Source organism: Haliotis asinina, chromosome 1, assembly GCF_037392515.1.
Source record: "Haliotis asinina isolate JCU_RB_2024 chromosome 1, JCU_Hal_asi_v2, whole genome shotgun sequence".
Taxonomy (NCBI): domain Eukaryota; kingdom Metazoa; phylum Mollusca; class Gastropoda; order Lepetellida; family Haliotidae; genus Haliotis; species Haliotis asinina.
Genome location: NC_090280.1, coordinates 35368063 through 35387893, shown reverse-complemented (window position 1 = coordinate 35387893; position 19831 = coordinate 35368063). Strand labels below are relative to the sequence as shown.

Sequence of the window (19831 nt, the reverse complement as noted above, 5' to 3'; positions counted from 1 at the left end):
AATGATATATAATTCTACGAACCCAGCTAACATTAGCCGATAGCCAGGGTGTTTGGGTATAGGTTATTCATGAACATTTTGCCTCGTAGTATTTATTAACTAACTTTCTAAGGTTATATATTAGCAATTCATAGGGACTCTTTCCAAGCAAACAGACTACAACAGCTTTCAGATGTGTTTACTTCTATAAACGCTTGGTTTATCAGCCTTAATTTTGCCCATAAAATCATTTACAAAGCCTCGAAAAAGCCTTTGAAAGCTTAAATTTTGGTGTTGAAATTCTGTACGAACCCTTACTAACAAGCACCGGGCCTGGCACGCCGTTAAAAAAGAAAGCTCTCGGGCTCTCATTAGAGGAAATACATAGCTATGGACAACATTAAAACGCGAGCGTTGGGGAATTTGTTCGCTTGGCAAAAGGATGGACATAAAAGTGAGTGAGTTTACTTTTAGGCCGCTTTTAGCAATTCTCCTGCAATATCACGGCGGGGGACACCAGAAAATGGGCTTCACAGATTGTGCCCATGTGGGGAATCGAACCAGTGTTTCCGGCGTGACGAGCGAACGCTTTAACCACTAGGCTACCCCGTCGCCCTAGTACATAAAAGAACATAAATCACACAACCGCTGAATACATCGATTTTACATATTCTGTTAATAATAGTATGGAATACAATTAATCATTACAACATGTTCAAAGTGCAGTGGTCTTTCAGAGTACATAACCATCACTTGGCGAATAGTTACACATTAACCACAATGTAACAGGGTAATTCAATATTCTACACGTGTGTGCGTTCATACAGTTTCAAATCAGCAGTGCTCACAATGTAGTTAGGGTGCCCGACGCGCTCTTTTCAATCTGTTATAGTCACAAACCAGTGTATTGTTAATCAGTATTAAATAAATAATCCTAAACATTAATACAGGAATACTAAAAAAAATTACAAACAAAAAGTATGAGAAAACCCTAAAATGTGATAGTCATATATAAACTTACAAATGGTCAGGTCATTCTAAGGCAAATGCAATTTTTGCATGCTTAATAGGCACTTCAAACGACATGTTGGAATGTACAGTGAACCAAGTGATTCAATATTCGTTGGGTTTGAGTGAAATGAAACATTGTCCATGGTAGCGAAAAAAAAGGAGGTGAAAGACCAGCACAATATTTGATTCAAACGTCAAAACACAACAGCCTAAATAACCTCACCACCACTATACAGTTTGTATAAGATTTTATAAGACAGTAACGTTTTGAGATAGTGTCACGTAGTCAGCGACTCTGTGATATTTCCATTTATAAATAACGATGTGTTATATAAAATATTGGTAAAATTTTGTCCCTTTTTCTGTGATTGAGTGAGTTTAGCTTTACGCCGCACACAAGATTTCATCCAGCTTTATGGCAATGGTCGGTAGATAATCGAGTCAACCCCAGATAATCCAGTGATCAACAACATGAGCACCGATCTGAGCAGTGGGGAACTGATGACGTGTTAACCAAGTCAGCAGACCTAACCACCTATACCTATTATTCGAGTCTTACGACAAATTGAAGACCAAATAATACCCGAACCTTCGCAGGTCACATACAAGCAGTGACGTAACAATTTTCAGAGTACCAAATCCATATGAAAACATGGCAGTGCAGCAAAATTTGTGCCACAACTGATTAAAATAATCAGTTATACGGAATTTACAAGGGCCTTATAGTCGTCCCGTACAGTACACCATTTCAAAACACCAAGCAACTAATATTATGACATTCAGGAAAATCACATGTAAAGCCACACTTTGGCCAGCGCATCGACGTTTGACAAAATTTACCTCCCTTGGTTCCGCGCGTGCGGTATCAAAACGAGGCTTGAAAGGCAAGGCAGTCTTTTACCGTGTATGTTTTTAGATTTATGGTGTAGCTTAATTCCTCGTAGTCATTAGTGCAAATATTACGGGACATGTGTGGTCTTCACAATTTATACCCTGTTTTATCAGTGAGGTCAGACAGAAAATTTCAAGACAAGATTAGTGTGAAACTGCGCGCGTCTTGTTCGGTTTCCGATCACATCTGAACGTGTTGATCTGTCGTTTTGTTTTGTTAGGCTGCATAAAAAAATAAATGTTTCTCGGGTATGTTTTCTTCAAAAGTGGGGTGGTGGAGGGTTTCATTGATTTTGTACATGACAACCAGGAGGGGTCACTTACTTTGTACATTAATTTGGGGGGGATGGGGAGGGGGGCGTTCACTCACATTGTTCAATAAAATCAATAAAAATCATAATCTCATTGACATTAAACATGTAAAACATGGATTTATTTAGATTATTTATGAGTCTGGAGTGTCCGTTTTTTTTATAACTTAAGAGAGGAAGTAATTCAGTTTCCCTACTAGCATTAAATTACAGTTTGTGTCACTACAAAACAGAACTCATGAGATGGAAAGAGCAGTAAAATGTACCAGGTTGAAACACCAGTAAAACATAGGAGGGAACTAAAACATGAAAACATAACAGGTGACAAGTAAGAAACACACTGGACCACGACAGCAAAGTGTATGGGGTAACAGACAACTGTAAAACAGGTGTGTTTAGGGGAGTCATTATATTTTATTTTATTTCAGATATAAAATGATGAAAGATGCTCATCTACTATGTAGCATGAGAATGAAGAACCTCTGGAAGATGCAGATACCTTTACTTGCTGCACTGTCAGATTTTTACATGGATCTGGTACTCTGAATATTATAATGTCACTGTATGTGGCCTTGTAAGAGGCAACTAATGTGATGAGGTTGTCAGGCTCGCTGACTTCATTAGTCTTCATTACTGTTCATGAAAGTTAATCCTATGAAAGTGAAAGGTTTGAAACATGGTGATCTACTGCGTTGCCTATGGATGCTACAACTGTGAAAATAGAAAAAGAAACAAAAGGGGTCAGAGGGTGTCCTTTCACCGACTCCCTTTCAGTGACCCTGACCTTCTCACAAAATGGATAAAGGCCATCAACAGGGCGGACCTCCCTCTCAGCAACAGCACTCTTCTCTGTAGTGAACACTTTGAGCCATCCTGTCTCACTCGGAGCCTTGGTGGGACAAGGCGCCGCCTGAAACCCGGATCTGTTCCAACCAGATTTAACTTTAAGGAGAAGCTGGCAAAGCCTACCACGAAGATGCTTGCGTTCAGAGAGGGCCAGACAGAATGTGGGTTCCATGTTGCCTGCAGACATGGTGGGGGATGTATGTGTGGGAATCAGAGGATTAAATCGGAGAAAGAGTATGCAGTCTATAAGTGTGAGCAGACTATTCAAGCCCTGAAGCAGAAGATTAAAGGATTAAAGAAAGATAAAAGACATGTTCTGTACTTAAGAGAAAAAGCTGAGGCAATGTTACAAATTTATTTCTGATAAATTGTGCTTGTGCTTCTTGTAAGCTTTCTGTATATCTTTGTTGTGTGTGCAGGGGAATATCATTAACATTCAACAGAAGGGGTGGTGGCGTGGCCTCAAAGGTAAAGCATCACAAGGAAGACTTCAGTTTTTCATATGGATACACCATTTCTGGTGTCCCTAGGGGTGATTTTGTGGGAATACTGCTGAAAGCACCGTTAATCATACCAGGTCTACCACTCGCTCACCTAAAAACATCAGAGTCCTCGTTGTAACCAAACATGAAGGGATTTAGATGGACCTATTTGGACAGATGCTTTTGCACAGAATACATTTTGAGTGCACTTTCTTTATGGTTTTGTGAGGTTCAAGGTCACCGATCAGTTGAAGGTGAGCCACCTTGGTCACAGTGAGTCCTTGGATGGGTGACCGTGCTTGGCAGCTTGACTCCAGTGAGTTCATTTGACTTCAGTCCTACCAGAAAAAAACTACACAACTCAGGTGTGTGAGTTTGTTAGAAAGTTCTAATCCCTGCTGTCATGTCAATCTACAATGTCTCACAAACCAGCTGATACCATTACATGCCATGCTGTCGGGTGTTAATGTGGATTTGGTGCACTGAATATTGTAACATCACTGTTTGTATGTGATCTGTGAAGATTCTGCTTTGATTTGGTCTTCAGTTTGTCATAAGAAGCGACTAATGGGAGTCGGAGGTCAGGTCTGCTGACTCGGTTGACCCAGGTCACCATATCCCAATTGCTTAGATCGATGCTTAAGGTGTTGCTCACCGGATTGTTTGGTGCAGATTTGATTATTTATAGACTGCTGGAATATTGCTGAATGAAGTGTAACTTGCAGTGCCAATTTTTGTTTGATAAGCTTCAACCTGAGGCCAAACAATCCCAGTATAGGTTACACATTACACCAAATGGTTTCCAAAAGACTTATATAGTAACCTTATATTTGTTAAAAAATCATCAATAGCCATTCCATGTACATATGAGTACAGTCAGGCCTTCAAACTACAATAATACACAATTTCTGGCCAATTTGTTCAACGCATTTCCTAAGCACAGGAAGTGGAACACATCAACCCCAGTTTCGCACCGAATGTCACCTACTTGAAAATATCCTTACACACATAAGTTTGAGCATTAGTTATGGTGATAAATATGACAGCACTAAATACTTGAAATTATGGTCCGTTTTAATTTCTGGATGCAAGTGCTTTTCAAAAACATAATCATCTTACAATATTTCATTCAATCACAGGTGTCACAGGTGTCAGTCTCATTAGTTGTTTACACATGGTGCTTGCTCTGGGAGCATATGATTCTAATGTAGTGTAGTGGAACCTAAAGCAATGTAACTTAGAGTTACCAACCTTCTTACGTTTTCACCCAACCACTCATGTTTTATGTGTGTTTCTTTAGGGCCTTAAGATTGTTAACTGTGCATTGAAAAGCCCTTAAAGGATTTAAATTTAATGGCTTATAAATAATCTGTACAAAGTCTAATTATACATTTATAAGGATGGGGAGTAGCTTTGCGGTTAAAGCATTTGAAGACCTGGGTTTGATTCTCCACATGGGATCAATGAGCATGTGTGAAGCTCATTTCTGATGTCCCCTGCCATGATATTGCTGGAATATTGCTGAAAATGCTGTGACACTCACTAACTGTAAACCATAAGGCTTATAACAGCAAGCAAAGAATAGTTTGTCATATCTGTCATTTTGTTAAAAGCATGTTTGTTGTAGACATGTTTGTTGTAGACATGTTTGTTGTAGACATGTTTCTCATGATATGAAACAATCATGTTGTTGAATTTCTTTTGAGGAGGATAGAACACATCATCTAAAATGAATAGAATTATTAAAATGCTCTCATGTTTTCTGAAATGAGCGGACCATTGAACTTGATGATGCCCCCAAATTGCTTGATGACCGGCCATTATCAAACCTGTTGTAAGTTAATGTCAAAAGGACCTCATCTTTTGATGTTCAGTCACCTAAAGCTCATTAAAACTTGGGTTCACTATTGACAATATTTCTGACTCGCATTCGTCACATGTACCCCAGTGTCATTATATACTGTTTTTTGCTGGTTCCAGCCTCGACAATTGTACTCTAAATTTCACCATGCAGCAATGATAACATTGACTGGAACTCTTAACGTTGTTGAGCACAGAAAAAAAATGGCTACTGCTTGTATGGGCAAAGGCCAAAGTTGAATGTCATCATGCTCAATAATGACATCATCTGGTATGTTCAATGATGTTTCCATATTTGTAAAAAGTGGGTCAGTGACCTCTGTTGTTTGTCGTCAGCAGTAAATGCTTCCAAACTAGTACTGTTGTTTGTTTTTATTTTGTTAAATCTTCCATTCATTTTAGCTATAATAATTGTAAATGATTTTTCAGGCCATAATCATATGCAGAAGCCCTCAGTCATTCAATCTATTCAGCTTCATCAGGCAGCTAACAAAAAAAGACCTTGGGCTTCTGCAAAGGATAATGCCCTGAAAAATAGCGGTACCCATATAACAGAAAAACACAATGCAAAGGCTAGAAATTGAACATTTATTCACATTTATCAGTTCTAGTGTTTCAGAATTATTTTCCAATTTGATTGCGAGACCTGTGTGTTCTGGAGCGAAGTTCACATGTATGTCTGTTCTGAGCCAGAGTCTGACCCGGTGGACAGGAACAACGATAGCCTCCATATGTGTTTTGACATGTGTGACTACATCGATTCTGACCAGAGCATTCATTCACATCTGAAAGCACAAGAAGTTGTAAATATGTGAGAACATTGTTGCTGTCTCGGTGAATGAGTTAAGTTGTATGTTGCTTTCAGCAGTATACCAGAAACATCATGGTGGGGGACACCAGAAATGGGCTTCACACACTGTAGCCACTTGGCTACTATCCTCTTCACAGGGGAGACAAGCATTCCATTGCTGATAATCAGCTGTAACAAATATCTTCTCAGATACTTCACTTAGGGAGCAGTAGTGCTTTGTTATGAAAACTCATATGAATGTTACAGACTCGTGAAGATCCAGGGTAGAATTGGTCTTCAGCTGCCCATGCTTGACACAAAAGGCGACTATGCTTGTTGGAAGAGGTGACATGGGATTGGCTCGCTGACTTTGTTGACATGTGATTGGTTCCCAAGTGTGCAGATTGATGCTCATGCTTGTGATCACTGGAATTGATTATTTAAAGGCCACTTCCATATAGCTGGAATATTGCTGTGAGTGGTGTAACACGAAACTCACTCATAACAGGATATTTACATTGCCCTACCCTGAGATTGATAATTATGACAAGTCTCACCTAGTTGACAGACGACCCCCTGAAACTGAGGGGGACACACACACCGGTGGTTCTTGCAGTAACCCCCATTCCGACACTCGGGTTGACAGGTGGTGTCTGAAGGAGGAAAAAGATTATATAGAAATTCCCATCCTACTCCCAGACAGGAGGAAAAATACAAAAATACCTTTATTGTTTTTGTGCTGAATATGTATGTTTGTTTCTTTGCACTTGTTTGATGTCCCGTCTCACTACATAATACCTTTTCAAATGTAACATGGTATATATCGGATTTCACTTTCCATAAAGTTAAGATAACCGTGCATTTTTGTTGATTCTCTCCTGGGATTTGAACCCCAATCTGGTTAGATTGCTGACTCCATGACTTTCTGAGAGTGTGAGTTCAAATCCTAGATGGAACTCAACCCTAAACAGTTTTAGAATCTATGCTACACTGAGAAAGTGTCATCTCAAATATAAGATGCTGGATGTCCCTTTCAAAAATATTTCATCTTCAGTATATGACAATGCCATGTAAATAATCATATATGAGACAACCCTTGATTGCAGTATCTGCAATACCCGGGAATCTGTCTATTACAGACTTTGCTGTGACTGACTCATTTGTCGTGAAAATCTTTTGTTACCACTGCCACAATGTGTTACCTCCCTTTGTTAAGGACAGCAGCAACTTGAATAGGTCTCTCTTGTGTTTTATGTATACAGTGTATTTATACATAGTTTACATGTGTATGTCCCGATTTGAAAGCAAACTTCTCATAGCAGTTTGATTGTTGGGACTGTTATTTTAGTCAACTACATGTGTAAGTCCGGATTTCAAAGCAAAAGTTTCATTGCAGTGTTTTTTATATCATTAATCAAATATGGTCAATGTCAAATAAGTTTCAATCAAATTTCCCAAAGTAGTTCATCAGGACAGAGATTATAAAATAGAAAGATGATGGTTAGGTACACTCACTCATGCAGGACCTCTTGTCTGTTCTTAGTCGAGAGCCTGGGGGACAGATACATGCATAGCCTCCATATGTGTTGCGACAGTAGAACTCACAGAGAGCACGCCCACCAGCACACTCGTCTATATCTGGGGAAAAAGGTTGCAATAAAGGTATCTTTCCATTATGACTACTCATGAACAGAAGCATACAATGGAGCATCCCTTCACTTAATGATGTACTCTCTGCTTCTATACAGTCCGTTTCAGTCTGAAATGGACCGATGAATTGCAAATTTGTATCATTGTACAAAACTGCCACATAAATATTAACAGTTCACATGTTTATTATTTACTAATACCAAACAGCTTTCTTACATTTGAACAGTTTCCGGACTCCACCAAAAAAGTTGTTTAAGAAACTGTCATAACTGAAAAAATACATTGCAAAAATCTGCAAATAGCAAAGGGCACTGCTTCAGGTTATGCTTGATATATCTACCACTTTTTGTGTAATAATATTGAATGTTTTTTGAGTCATGGTCTGGATACGATACGATAATCCCTCTTTCCTGAGACTAAGTTTGAGTCATTACCATGAAAACCGAGAAAAAACACTTTAGCTTATGCTTGATATATCTATCAAGTCTTGAAGAAAAATGTTTTCAAGTGCTCTGAAAACAAAACAAATACCTCCTTCTTGAGATTTAGGCCAAATTGTTTCCATGGAAACTGAGAAAAATAAAAATGACACGAATTTGTAAATGGCAAAAGGCACCACTTCAAGATCTTCCTCATATCTACCGAGTTCTGCTGAAAGATATTAATAAGTTTTCGAGTTGTGCTCTGGAAACAAAACCCACCCCTACTTTTTGTGACCAAGTCTGAATCGTTTCCTTGGTAACCAACAAAATAATAAATCACAAAAATCTATAAATAGCAATAGGTGCCACTTCAGGTTCCGTTTGATACATCTACCAAGCTTTACAGACAAATATTGAACATTTTTTGAGTTATGCTCCTCCCTTTAGATGAAGTCCAAAATATTTCCATGGAAACCAAGAAAAATGAAAATGACAACAATCTGTAAATGGCAATAGGCACCTGTTTGTTATGTCTGCCAATCTTCGTTGACAAATACAAAACGGTTTTGTGTTACTCTGGAAACAAAGTGATTATGGACGGACAGACAGACAAGGTGTTGACTGTATCTTCTGGCATGTAATACCGCATTACAAAAGAAAAAGTAAATGAAATATGTTTTTTAAAGAAGCACTGGCATTCCGATATATCCAGGACTGAAATAAACTGTCTTAACAGGCAGATAAAAAGATCAACACACAAAACTTTGCCATGGTTGTAAAGTTTCAGGTCACCAGATCCATGTATAAAGATAGTCATCAAGATTACAATGTGTAAAACTTACCACTCTCACATAGATCCCCTGTGAAACCAGCTGGACACACACACACACCGCTGTCACTGCATCTACCGCCATTCAAGCAGTCGGGCACACATCTCAACACTAAAACAAGTTAGAGGTGCCATCTTGTCAACACAATACAAATTCCAGTCCAAAATAAATCAATTGTATGAGTATATATCTGAAACAAAACTGACAAGATGCATAGGGACTCTTCATAATTTATGCCGGTGGAGTGGGGTGGTGGTGGTGATAATGTCTTTAAGGTCACCTACTTTGTTCTAGAGACGTGGGGTGATCAGTTTTGGGAAGGGAATGGAGATGGAATGTCACTGACATGCAGGGGGTGAGGGATGGGGGTGTCCACATGCTTTGTACATGAATGCTTGAGGGTGTCATTCACGTAGTATATGCTTCATCATCACCCTCCTACTCGCCATAGATAATGAATGGTCCCTTAGAAAACTAAGTCAAATTACACCAAGGCTGGAGATAAGGAGGTGACTTCTATGCACAATACAGACTTACAGACAAATATTATTGGGCAACAAAAAGCATGTTCTTAAAAATAAACACACCAACAATACCTAACCTGAGAGGAGATAAAACATAGCCGACAACTCTGTTGTGATACAGCTTTAGCAATAATCAATGATGTAACAAAAAATTAAAGAATCATTTACACAACTCAGATATCTGTACTGATGCAAAGAACTTGTGATAGGAGGTGACTCAGCTTCCTGCTAGTCTCAACTTGAAGACCTGGACTGTGAATGGCCAACACTAAGAATACAAGACCATTAACCTGAAGAACGTGATTATTGCAGGTGTATCATCTCACCCGTACAGGTCCTCTTGTCATTGTTCAGCATTGTGCCAGAACCGGTAAACCAATTTTGTAAACCTACCCTGCACTGCTGAAGATGGTACCTCACTTAACTAATCTGTACAGGGCCTGGATTTTCAAAGCTCTCTTAGCAAGATAGTCGAAAACTAATGTAAATGTACAACACATACAATTATCTTAGCACCAAGAATGACTCGAAAATCTAGACCCAGGTCCTCTTGTCACTGTGTCACTGCCAGGCCTGGTAAATCAATTTTGTAAACCTACCCTGCACTTCTGAGGATGGTAGCTCTGTTAACTCACCTGTACAGGTTCTCTTGTCGTTGTTCAGTGTTGTGCCAGATGGACATTCACACTCAAAATGACCAAAGGTGTTCTTGCAACGATATTGACAGAAACCTGGTGGCAGCTCCTGGCACTCGTCAATATCTGTCAACATCAACATTATGATATTTCATCAGCATAGGGGGCAGCCTGCTAATGAGGTTGACACGTCATCGTATCACAGTTGGGTAAATCAACGCTCATGATGTTAATCACTCGATTGTCTGGCCCAGACTTGATAATTCACATCATCATCACCAGTAACACAGCATCATCACAATCATTAAATCATCCATTTCTACACTGACAATGTCAGTCAACATCAAGCATATCAATATCAGTAGTGTTCCCCCTAGGCACATTTAGGAGGGTGTTGTGCCCTGCCCTTTTTTTTTGTCGCCCTCCCATTTTCTCCTCAATCCCAGTCGCTTTTTTCCTTGAAGAAAGTTGTGAACAGATACTTGGCAAGGAAGAAAAGAAAACTGTAAATTGTTATTTGAGTGTTTTGAGAAATTGCAAACAAATGTGATAACAGATTAATTATAATATTAAAATACAACATGAGAAGAGTAAACAATGAACTTTAGAATTGAAATTATAAGACCGTTTGATTTCAAAAACATTTTTCATCACCATCATCACCATCATCACTATCATCATCATCATCATCATCATCATCATCATCATCATCATCATCATCATTATCACCACTGGGGTAGCCTTGGGGTAACAAAGCATTTTGAGCGTGCAGGTAGATAAGATGGACTATATAAATACACACATATTAATGATATTAATAATAACAGAAACATGTTGACTATCACAACCAAACCATCACCAGTGCCCGATATGAAGTGTGCGAGTGAATTTAGTATTATGCCACACTCATCAATATTCCAGGTATATGGCAGCGGTCTGTAAATAAATGAGTGTAGACCAGACAGTCCAGGGATCAACAGTATGAGCATTGATCTGCTCACCTGGAAAGTGATGACATCTCTTCTAATTCAGCAAGTCTGACCACTCGATCTCGCATAGTCACCTTTTATGGCAAGCATGGGTTGTTGAAGACCTATTCTTCCCCGGACCTTCACAGGTAACATGCTAAATAATGTTCACTGACTAAAACAAGCTTCATCAAAACCAGTTTGTTAACAAAAGATACACAGCAGTGAAACAACAACATCCATTTCACAAAATCATTGAGTCTACTGAGGTAGAGGATACTACAAACAGACTTCAACATGTTCACATCACACCTATTTTGACAACTGAACCCACATCTTTGGCATGCCAAGCAAACAAAGTGATAAAGCATCAAATCTGGGATGGCAATTTTAAGTGAATCCGTGGAAAACCGTGGATTTAAATCAAATGCAAATCAATCAGTCTTGAGATTTGTTTTAATCCAGGGACAAACTATTTAGGGGTGAGGTCCTGCTTATCTACATTAAGTACCCACATCTGTGTCTCTTGGGCTATCAAGTCCAGAATTTAACAGTAACTTCTTTAGATACACTGTTGCTGGCCCAGACCCCCAGCTCTGATCACTTTCACCTGTTGCCATCCCAGATCGAATATATGCCACAAAAACACAGGCTTTATCATGGCTGATAATAGCAGGGGTCACCAGAAGAAGGGCCACACACACTCCAATTTTAGGAACTGAGCTCCGTCCTTTATGGTGACAAGCAAAAGCTTTTCCCAGTATCCTAACATAGTGCTTCAGAGTACTTAGTCATCTTACCTTCCTGGCAGGTATTTCCCTTAATCCCTGGGGGGCAGACACATGTTCCATTCTGACATGTTCCTCCGTTGGCACACTGTGGGTTACATCCACTCAGGAACCCACGCAGAAGATCCTTACAGCTTCGCCTCTTGTGGCGATCCACCTGGTCAATCTTACAGTTTTCCACAATCTCTGTGCGACACTTAAAATCATCGCAAATGACCTCTATAAACTCCTCAAGCTGACACACTACTCCAAATGTAGTGTTAACGAGTCCATAGCCCTGTTCACATGGCGGAAGTGCACCTCCACGAGGAGGGCATGGTTCTGAGTCACAGTCATACTCTGCTGCGAGGGAATGGCATTTGGGTGGGGAGGAGGACAGATGGTATCCCACGGGACAGTCCAGGTCCAGGGTGAAGGACTTGCAAATGACCCCTTCATTAGTTTCTACGGGTCGGGAGTCTTCATCACAGAGATTTGTATTCTTGTCTAGCCGCCTACATTCTGATCTTGAATCAACAGCAATGAGAATCTGTCCAGAGGGACACTTCAGTCTGGAGTTGATCAGCACCTTCTCACAGAAAAATCCACTCCCAATCCTCACCATCCTCTGTCCACTGTGGCAGGTCAAGGTCACTTGGGATTCTTTCACGCACTCAAATCCATGATGCATTCGAACAGCAATCAAATTACGAGAACAGTCAGGAAGCAGGTCGACCTCAGACACCTTTAAATCATCACATACAAATCCACGAGGTGTTGCTGATCTTATCTGACCTTCAGTGCAGGAGCTACCAACCTTCCCCGACAGGGTGACTTCAGACGTCTTCCGCGTTGTCCGACGGAACTTGCACTCCAGCCCTTTGTTTGTCCTCACTAACTCTAGCCCAGATGCGCAGGGAAGACCAGTCAGAGATGCTCGCTTTATTTTCTTACATCTTAGACCCTTTGGCCCTTCTACCAGTCTTTGTCCATAAGGACACTTAACTTTTGTGGCAACTTTCCTAGGAGGTAACCCACACGCTTGACCTCTTGGCGTGTTGATGATAGACTGTGGGGGTCTGCAGACCAGTGAAGGTTTTGTTGTCAAGGTGAAGGTCGGCCCTACATACTGGCACACAAAACCTATAGATGCTCGAACTCGCTGTAAGCCAACAGGACATGGTGGGAGTGTTGTTGTGGGCTTTGGAGTTGTCCTCACAACACAGAGGGCACCATAAGCAGTTCCGACAAGGTCTTCATCATCTCTACATGTTAAAGGGGTTGTTGTCGTGGTTGTAGTAGTAGTGGTTGTAGATGTTGTGGGAACATCCTGGCATACAAATTTCCCCTGCACCTTTAGAAGCATCTGTCCTTTCAGACAGGAAGGTGGTCTTGATGTTGTAGTAGTAGTAGTGGTAGTTGATGTGGTAGGAACATCCTTGCATACAAATTTCCCCTTCACTTTTACAAGCACCTGCCCTGTGCCACATGATGGCGGAGCTGGTGTTGTTACAGTGACACACCTCCTCCTGGCCCTTGTCTCAACAAGCACCTGTCCTGGCAAACATACCAAACTATCTTCATCAAACGCACACTCAGCACCATTGTCCCCCATCACAGCCTTATAGCCAGGGGGACACTTTTTTGCCTCCAGTTCCTTACGAGCACTCTTGCGCAATGGTCGACACACAACAGAACCATCAAACAGGCCCTTCTGGTAACCGACTGGACACTTGACCCTCTTGGAATCCACTAAATTGCTTGGCTGTGTTGTTTGCAGGTTACCTAGTCTGTTCTTCTGGTTGCACAGATCCCCACGACATGTCCATTCTCCATCTTGTTGCATTTCTCCATCTTGCTGCATGTCTTCAAACACAGTTTCTTTAATCTTATTTCTTTCTGCCATATCTTTGTTCTCTTTTACATGTGGCTTCATTTGATGAGGAGGTTTCACAAATAATTGTGACCGTCTGTGTTCAGACTGATTTACAATTTCATGATTTCTTTTCTTGTTGAAAACATTTAAAAACTGTTTTTTGTTCATGATTTGAGACTTGTACTTTGACCTTGTATTTTCTTCATGGTGTTTTAAGTCTCTTTTCTTATGAATTTTATTTTGGGGAATAATTTCAGCTTTTTTATGAGAAGAATTGATATATTGCTTTGGTTTCTGACCATTTGATACACGGGCATGTCCACTACGATAAAAATCCTTCAAGTATTCAGTGTTTATCAAATAGTCAGTTTCGGTGGGGAACACCCCCCAGGATTTTCTTCCATCATCACTGTCCTGACTAACCCCCCGAAGTGCCCCTCTAGAACCCGCCTCAGTTTGGATCATCTCCTCACCAGGGTTACCTTCACATGGGGGATGCAAACATGATACAACATGACTTTGAGTTGTTCCTTTTCCTCCACAACTTTCATTATTGCAGGCAGATAACTTTGTCTTTTTCCTTCCATGATGCACTGGTTTGTTATTTTCACACTTTTTACCAACACAAGGGAGGAACATTGGTGGTGAGACTGTTCGTGTCAATGATTCTGCATTGCTGTATCCATGGCGACTACTTCGTTTGTTAAGGGTTGATGTGTCACAACCGTGACCATTGCATGGAAGTGTCCTTGACCCTGAGATAGGTCTGGTGGCATGTGCATGAAACTCCCTGTGGTTCCTGTGATGACTGATATGTCTCATGCTGCAACTTCTGCCACTGCATGGATTATTTTCTGAAAAACATGATGAATCATGTTATAATAATAAACACACTACCACTTAGTCATGACTTTACATAACATCACTGCCACAGGCTAAGTTGCATATGAGGTGACTTTCCTTTAGTTTGTAAACAAATTCATATTATAGCTCTCAATCAGAAAAGATTGGCCTAATGCAAACCAGTTGATGTTCTCTTCATATAGTTAAATAACAAATTTACTGATGTGTTGGAACAGCAATAGACTAATCCAGTCTGGGCCAATAAGCCCTGCCTACCTCGTTTCTGACATTAGTAGGTACAACCACTGACTAATAACAGTGAATATCACCGATGTTGAAACGTATGTGATTGAGAATGGTGTTGATGAATTCTGCTTGTGGTAAATGAAATATAAAGAGGACAGTTATATGTATTGTATTTTGAATATATCATAGCTGACAGATTGTGATTAGTGAGTGAAAATGAGTTACATGCCCGAAGAAAAATGGATGTCATCATTCCTTGTTACTGGAACACAATGATTTGGAGATCATCTGATAAAGGAGTAAGAATTTACTCTAAAATGACCTATTCCTCATAATAAAGAAGTTGACAACCATACATTTTCGCCTTTATTAAACATATATGCTTGTGTGTATATTTTGGTGATTTTAACTTAATTCATGTCCGCGTGGGATCATGATGATCTTTATAGAAAAGCATGGACAATGTGTATGACCCCAACCACTCCACCTTTCCTAAATTTATGTAAAAGTAAGTGACCACCTTGCATGTCATGTACAAAACCAGTGACCACCCCTCCCCTTCCCGTAAATTTAAGTATATTTCTTTTTAATATTTTAACGTACAAACTTGCTGACACCCCAATCCTATCAAGGACATGTGCACAATAATGATGACCCCTCTCCCCTCAGTACAAAATGGGTGCCCCCCTTTAAAATTATGCATTCATGCATGCATGTACGCACACCATAAATAATGAATGATTCCAAGCAAGCTTGTGTTTGCAACATATGTCATATTTGGGATTTCACTTTCTTGGTAAAGTACAAATTCTAGTACTTCTTTTCGGTTGAGTCCCATCCGGGATTCGAACCCGCACCCTCAGAGTCAGGCACCTAATCGCCAGCACACAAAGTCAGCCGCCTAGCCCGCTCAGCCACCGCGACTTCCACTGTGTTTGTTATGTACAAGGGTGTAAAACTGTAATATTTTCACTGCAGTGATGGAAATTTCATAAATTTCACAGTATGATTCATGCTTCAAAGGTTCTCCAGTATCTTGTTACACAACACAACAAAATCTGTTGTTGAGTAATAACCTGTTGTGTTTCTTAAATAATCCTGATTGTCTGAAGATAAAAATGTATAATCCAAGTGCTAGAAATGAACTGATTGCACAATCAACACTGTAATCCTGTGTACAAATGGGCTGTGTTAGTTACAAAACACCCTCACCACTGATTGCAGACTAATCCCAGTCACGTCTGAACAACATCCTTATCCTATGACAGCAGACATAACAACACAGTATCTTGTACACACAGTGGTGACACACGGATCTTATATACTTCCACCAGATAATGGCTATTCTATGATAACACTGAAGATTGCTTGATTGGTCAAAATAAAATGTTGACATGTTGGTCCCATACTTTGACAAGAGTAATCTAACCATTAGTTATAATACCTACAGTCTGTTTGATTTCATTTGATACTGATGAACTGCACACTAACACAAACAAAATCAAAAAAATATTTTGTAGTTAGTTATCACTATTTTTGGGGGAGTGGGGGGGTGGGGTGGGGGTGGCGCTTGCTGAAAGAACAACCAGGTAATAATCAGCAAATACGTGTAGTGAAATTTGTGATTTGTGATTGTCAAAGCAGGTGGGTGGGGTACAGCGAAGTGACCGATAGTGTCACAAAGTATTTTACTGTTAAGCACTTCTTTAATCCTCACAAAGACATAACGGTCTGTCACCTTATATTCATGTAGACTTTAGAAACTTTTCAAGGCAAGTATTCTTATGCCTACCCTATGCATGATGAGCAAAAGCTTTAACCACTAGGCAACCCCCAGCAATGCTCTGGTACAGGAATGAGGTCATATTCTGAAGGTAACTTACAGTTGCAAGCTGAATTTTTTTATTTTTTGAGATAGCTAAAACCTTACAAGGGAATGTGTCATTGTGACAGATACTCACTGCTATGTCGTGTACAACTGTGGCCATTCGCGGCCAGGATGAAACCTGGGTGGCAGGAACAGACATAGCTCCCTGGCGTGTTGACACATATGTGTTGGCAGATGGACGAGAACAAACGACACTCGTCCAGGTCTGAAACAACGTCAAACATATTCTGATGACAGATAGACTCCAGAATCCTTTTCTACATATAAACAAAGCATACATCATGTTTTTTTTAATACTATAACCACAAAAATTTCAGTCACACCACAAGGCTGGTTGTATATAAAACGTGCAAGCCCTGATGAAAACTTATCTGCTCACAAAACATCTTCATATACATATCTAAATTATAACCTGATTGTCAGGCAAGTGAATTTGAGAATCTGGCAGTCAGTGTTGAAGATAACCAGTCTTGTACGTTCAGGCAGGCAGGTAGGTATTTTTAACATGGCTCTCACTCAGTAAATGTGTGCAATAGGAAACCCTAAATATTTAGTTTTGACAAAGAATTTGACAAATTAATAAACATTTATAATGGAATTGTAACAATCACCTAATATTATGCTAAGACTTAAAGTTTACTTGGTGCTACTGTTTTTTATCTGTTTACATGATTATTTTTAACATGCTGACTGTGACCACAAGAAATACTTGAAGTAACTATTCTAGTGGAGCTGGCCACTAAGTTGTCTCAGCTACATCAGTGGTATTTTAAAACAAGTTTCACGTGTTGGCAGACAGGAACAAGAAGCAGTCGTCTCCTAGTGGTAACAAAGAACACCTATTTTGCCAACATGTGAAATGTGTTTTGAAATACTGTGAGCATACTCATGACAGGCAGTCAGCATGTTAAAATTAACTTGAGAGATGGGAAATTACAAAAAGAAAGAAGCATTTTAGCAATATTTTTGTTTTCTGATTATATGGTCTGGGTGCAGTGATAGCCAATTTGTCTTGTCCAACTTGTCCATTCTTCTTATATGATATTTGTGCAGTTTAAGGTCTTGATTTGACAGTGTCTTGCACTGGAATATTTACTAGGAAGTTTATTTAGTGGAGCAATTAAAGCATTGTTTTTAAATAGTCTTTTAGAAATTATTTCTTCTATAATATTTTCTTTCTGAATTTTTTATAACAAAATTCGGTGCACCCTACATTGCAGTTATTTAGACAAAATGACATTGCCTGTAAATTACAAGTAAACTGGAAAGTATACCACTTTTCAATTAAAACTAAACAGACCTACGACCTATGTTTCAGTTTGGGAGAACATTTATAGCAAGATTCATGTGGGTATTTGTAGAAGATGTTGTGTTTCATAAAGATGGTAATTTCAGTACAATCAATATTTTCAATATCAATTGAAAAAGGAACAACCAATATCCCTGATGTTCATGCTGTTGATCACTGGATTGTGTCGTCCAGATTTAGTAACAGACCACCACCATAGCTGGAATATTGCTGTGTGCAATGTTAAACAACAAACAAAAAGTAAACAAAGTTGTGGAATGTAGGATGCATGGATTGTGAGTGAGCAATTTTAATTACTCTAGCACCATTTTCTGCAATATTCCAGCAATGTGACTTTGGGGATGCCAGATATGAACTTTACACATTGTAGCCATGTGGTAACTGAACTGTGGTGTTTGACGTGATGAAGAACACTTTAATCACTAGGCTATGCTTTGTTGTGAAGTGAACTGAAGTACACCTAATTCACTTCTTAAATTAGCATCATACCTCTTTCAACTGTTGTTTGTATATTTTCTGGAAGTTAAAACATAGTTTGAATATTCAGTGATCAAGAACCAAACCTTTGCAAGATTTCCTGTCCGGTTGCAGTGAGAATCCTTTTCTGCAAGTGCATCTTGAGTAACTAGAGCTGAAAGTGCATTCCTGTTCACAGGATAGTTGTTGACATGTTGTTGACAGGCTGGTGAGATGATGTAGATGTTTTGTTACAGAAAATAGATTAACAGAAATACATTTAAAGTAATTAATCACACATAGAGACAGTTTTGAATAGATCAACAGAGTCACAAATCTAAACAAGACCGTGTATGATAAGAACATCATAAGCAATAATGGTTTACATATCAAAATTTATTTGATCATATTCCCAAACCCTAATTATAAGATCTGTGTAGTAGTACTGAATACACGAAAAACAACTTGAAATACTCCGAAACGAATGCTTTTTTGTGGCAAAACCAAACAAATTGTCTGCAAGGCTTACCTTTTTCTTAATCCAAGTTCACGTGAATCTGCAATTACTATTAAAATCACTAAACTGATAATTGCTGTTTCCATTTTTGGGGATAATGTTGTTCCGGAATAAATGTCTGAAGTCCAAAATCACTAAAGATTTTCGTCTGAATATCGCCTACATTCCATGGTCAGAATAGCATCGACGTTCATCCATGTTACAACTTATCTACTGGCAGACGATCTGATAACACAAAGCTGCGGTGCATGAACCGAGTGACTCTCGCTTAGGTTCATGAGGTCATTCCTTACCAGCTCTTAGCTTCTTACATCTGGTTTTCATCTATGCTTCCATCAGTCGGTTAATTGCAACTTGTAATTTGATAGTCCTGGCTGGACAACTTCCGGTCTTAGATAAACAGCAAGGTTTTATATTATATATACCATGAACACCTGCTTCAGAATATCAATAACATGCTTTGAGCGCATTGCGTCGGTTTCGCCAAATTGTTACAACCCAACAATTAGTAGAACAGTTTTCGCAAGAAAACACATGTATTTTTCGCTTTTGTTTAGGATTAATATTTCTTCCAGAACCGATTCCATAGAGAGCACGTGTTTCTGGTTAATATCATCACAAACCATTCTGGAATGAAAATGCTTTGGTGTTATTGGTCAATGTTAATATTGTCCAATCAGTGACGAGGAAGAGTCAACGGGTTTGTAAAAAGAAAACAAGGATATCTACG

The 19831-nt window shown here is 39.4% G+C and overlaps 2 protein-coding genes across 2 annotated transcripts; one reads left to right on the top strand and one right to left on the bottom strand.

Annotated features, from left to right (window-relative positions):
- The first annotated feature begins 1837 nt into the window (after positions 1 to 1837).
- LOC137278613 (THAP domain-containing protein 3-like) lies at positions 1838 to 5727 on the top strand. Its single transcript, XM_067811092.1, has 2 exons — positions 1838 to 1894; positions 2621 to 5727. Exon 2 carries the CDS (start codon positions 2869 to 2871, stop codon positions 3400 to 3402), a length of 534 nt encoding a protein of 177 aa, XP_067667193.1. The 5' UTR covers positions 1838 to 1894; positions 2621 to 2868; the 3' UTR covers positions 3403 to 5727.
- Positions 5728 to 5954: 227 nt separating this feature from the next.
- On the bottom strand, positions 5955 to 19477 carry LOC137290859 (uncharacterized). The gene is made up of 9 exons (XM_067822023.1): positions 19114 to 19477; positions 18692 to 18810; positions 16893 to 17024; positions 12000 to 14696; positions 10232 to 10357; positions 9085 to 9183; positions 7686 to 7808; positions 6728 to 6823; positions 5955 to 6165 (listed from the first exon to the last, which is right to left on the bottom strand). Exons 1-9 carry the CDS (start codon positions 19185 to 19187, stop codon positions 6002 to 6004), a joined length of 3630 nt encoding a protein of 1209 aa, XP_067678124.1. The 5' UTR covers positions 19188 to 19477; the 3' UTR covers positions 5955 to 6001.
- Positions 19478 to 19831: the final 354 nt, after the last annotated feature.

Bases quoted from the DNA above. Each gene is read 5' to 3' on its own strand.
- LOC137278613 (XM_067811092.1), top strand. From the start codon at position 2,869: ATGGTGATCTACTGCGTTGCCTATGGATGCTACAACTGTGAAAATAGA.
- LOC137290859 (XM_067822023.1), bottom strand. From the start codon at position 19,187: ATGGAAACAGCAATTATCAGTTTAGTGATTTTAATAGTAATTGCAGAT. The intron at 14,697-16,892 runs GTGAGTATCTGT...CATGTTTTTCAG, and splicing joins CAGTTGTACACGACATAGCA to AAAATAATCCATGCAGTGGC. The intron at 6,824-7,685 runs GTGAGTGTACCT...TTCCTCCTTCAG, and splicing joins AGACAAGAGGTCCTGCATGA to ACACCACCTGTCAACCCGAG.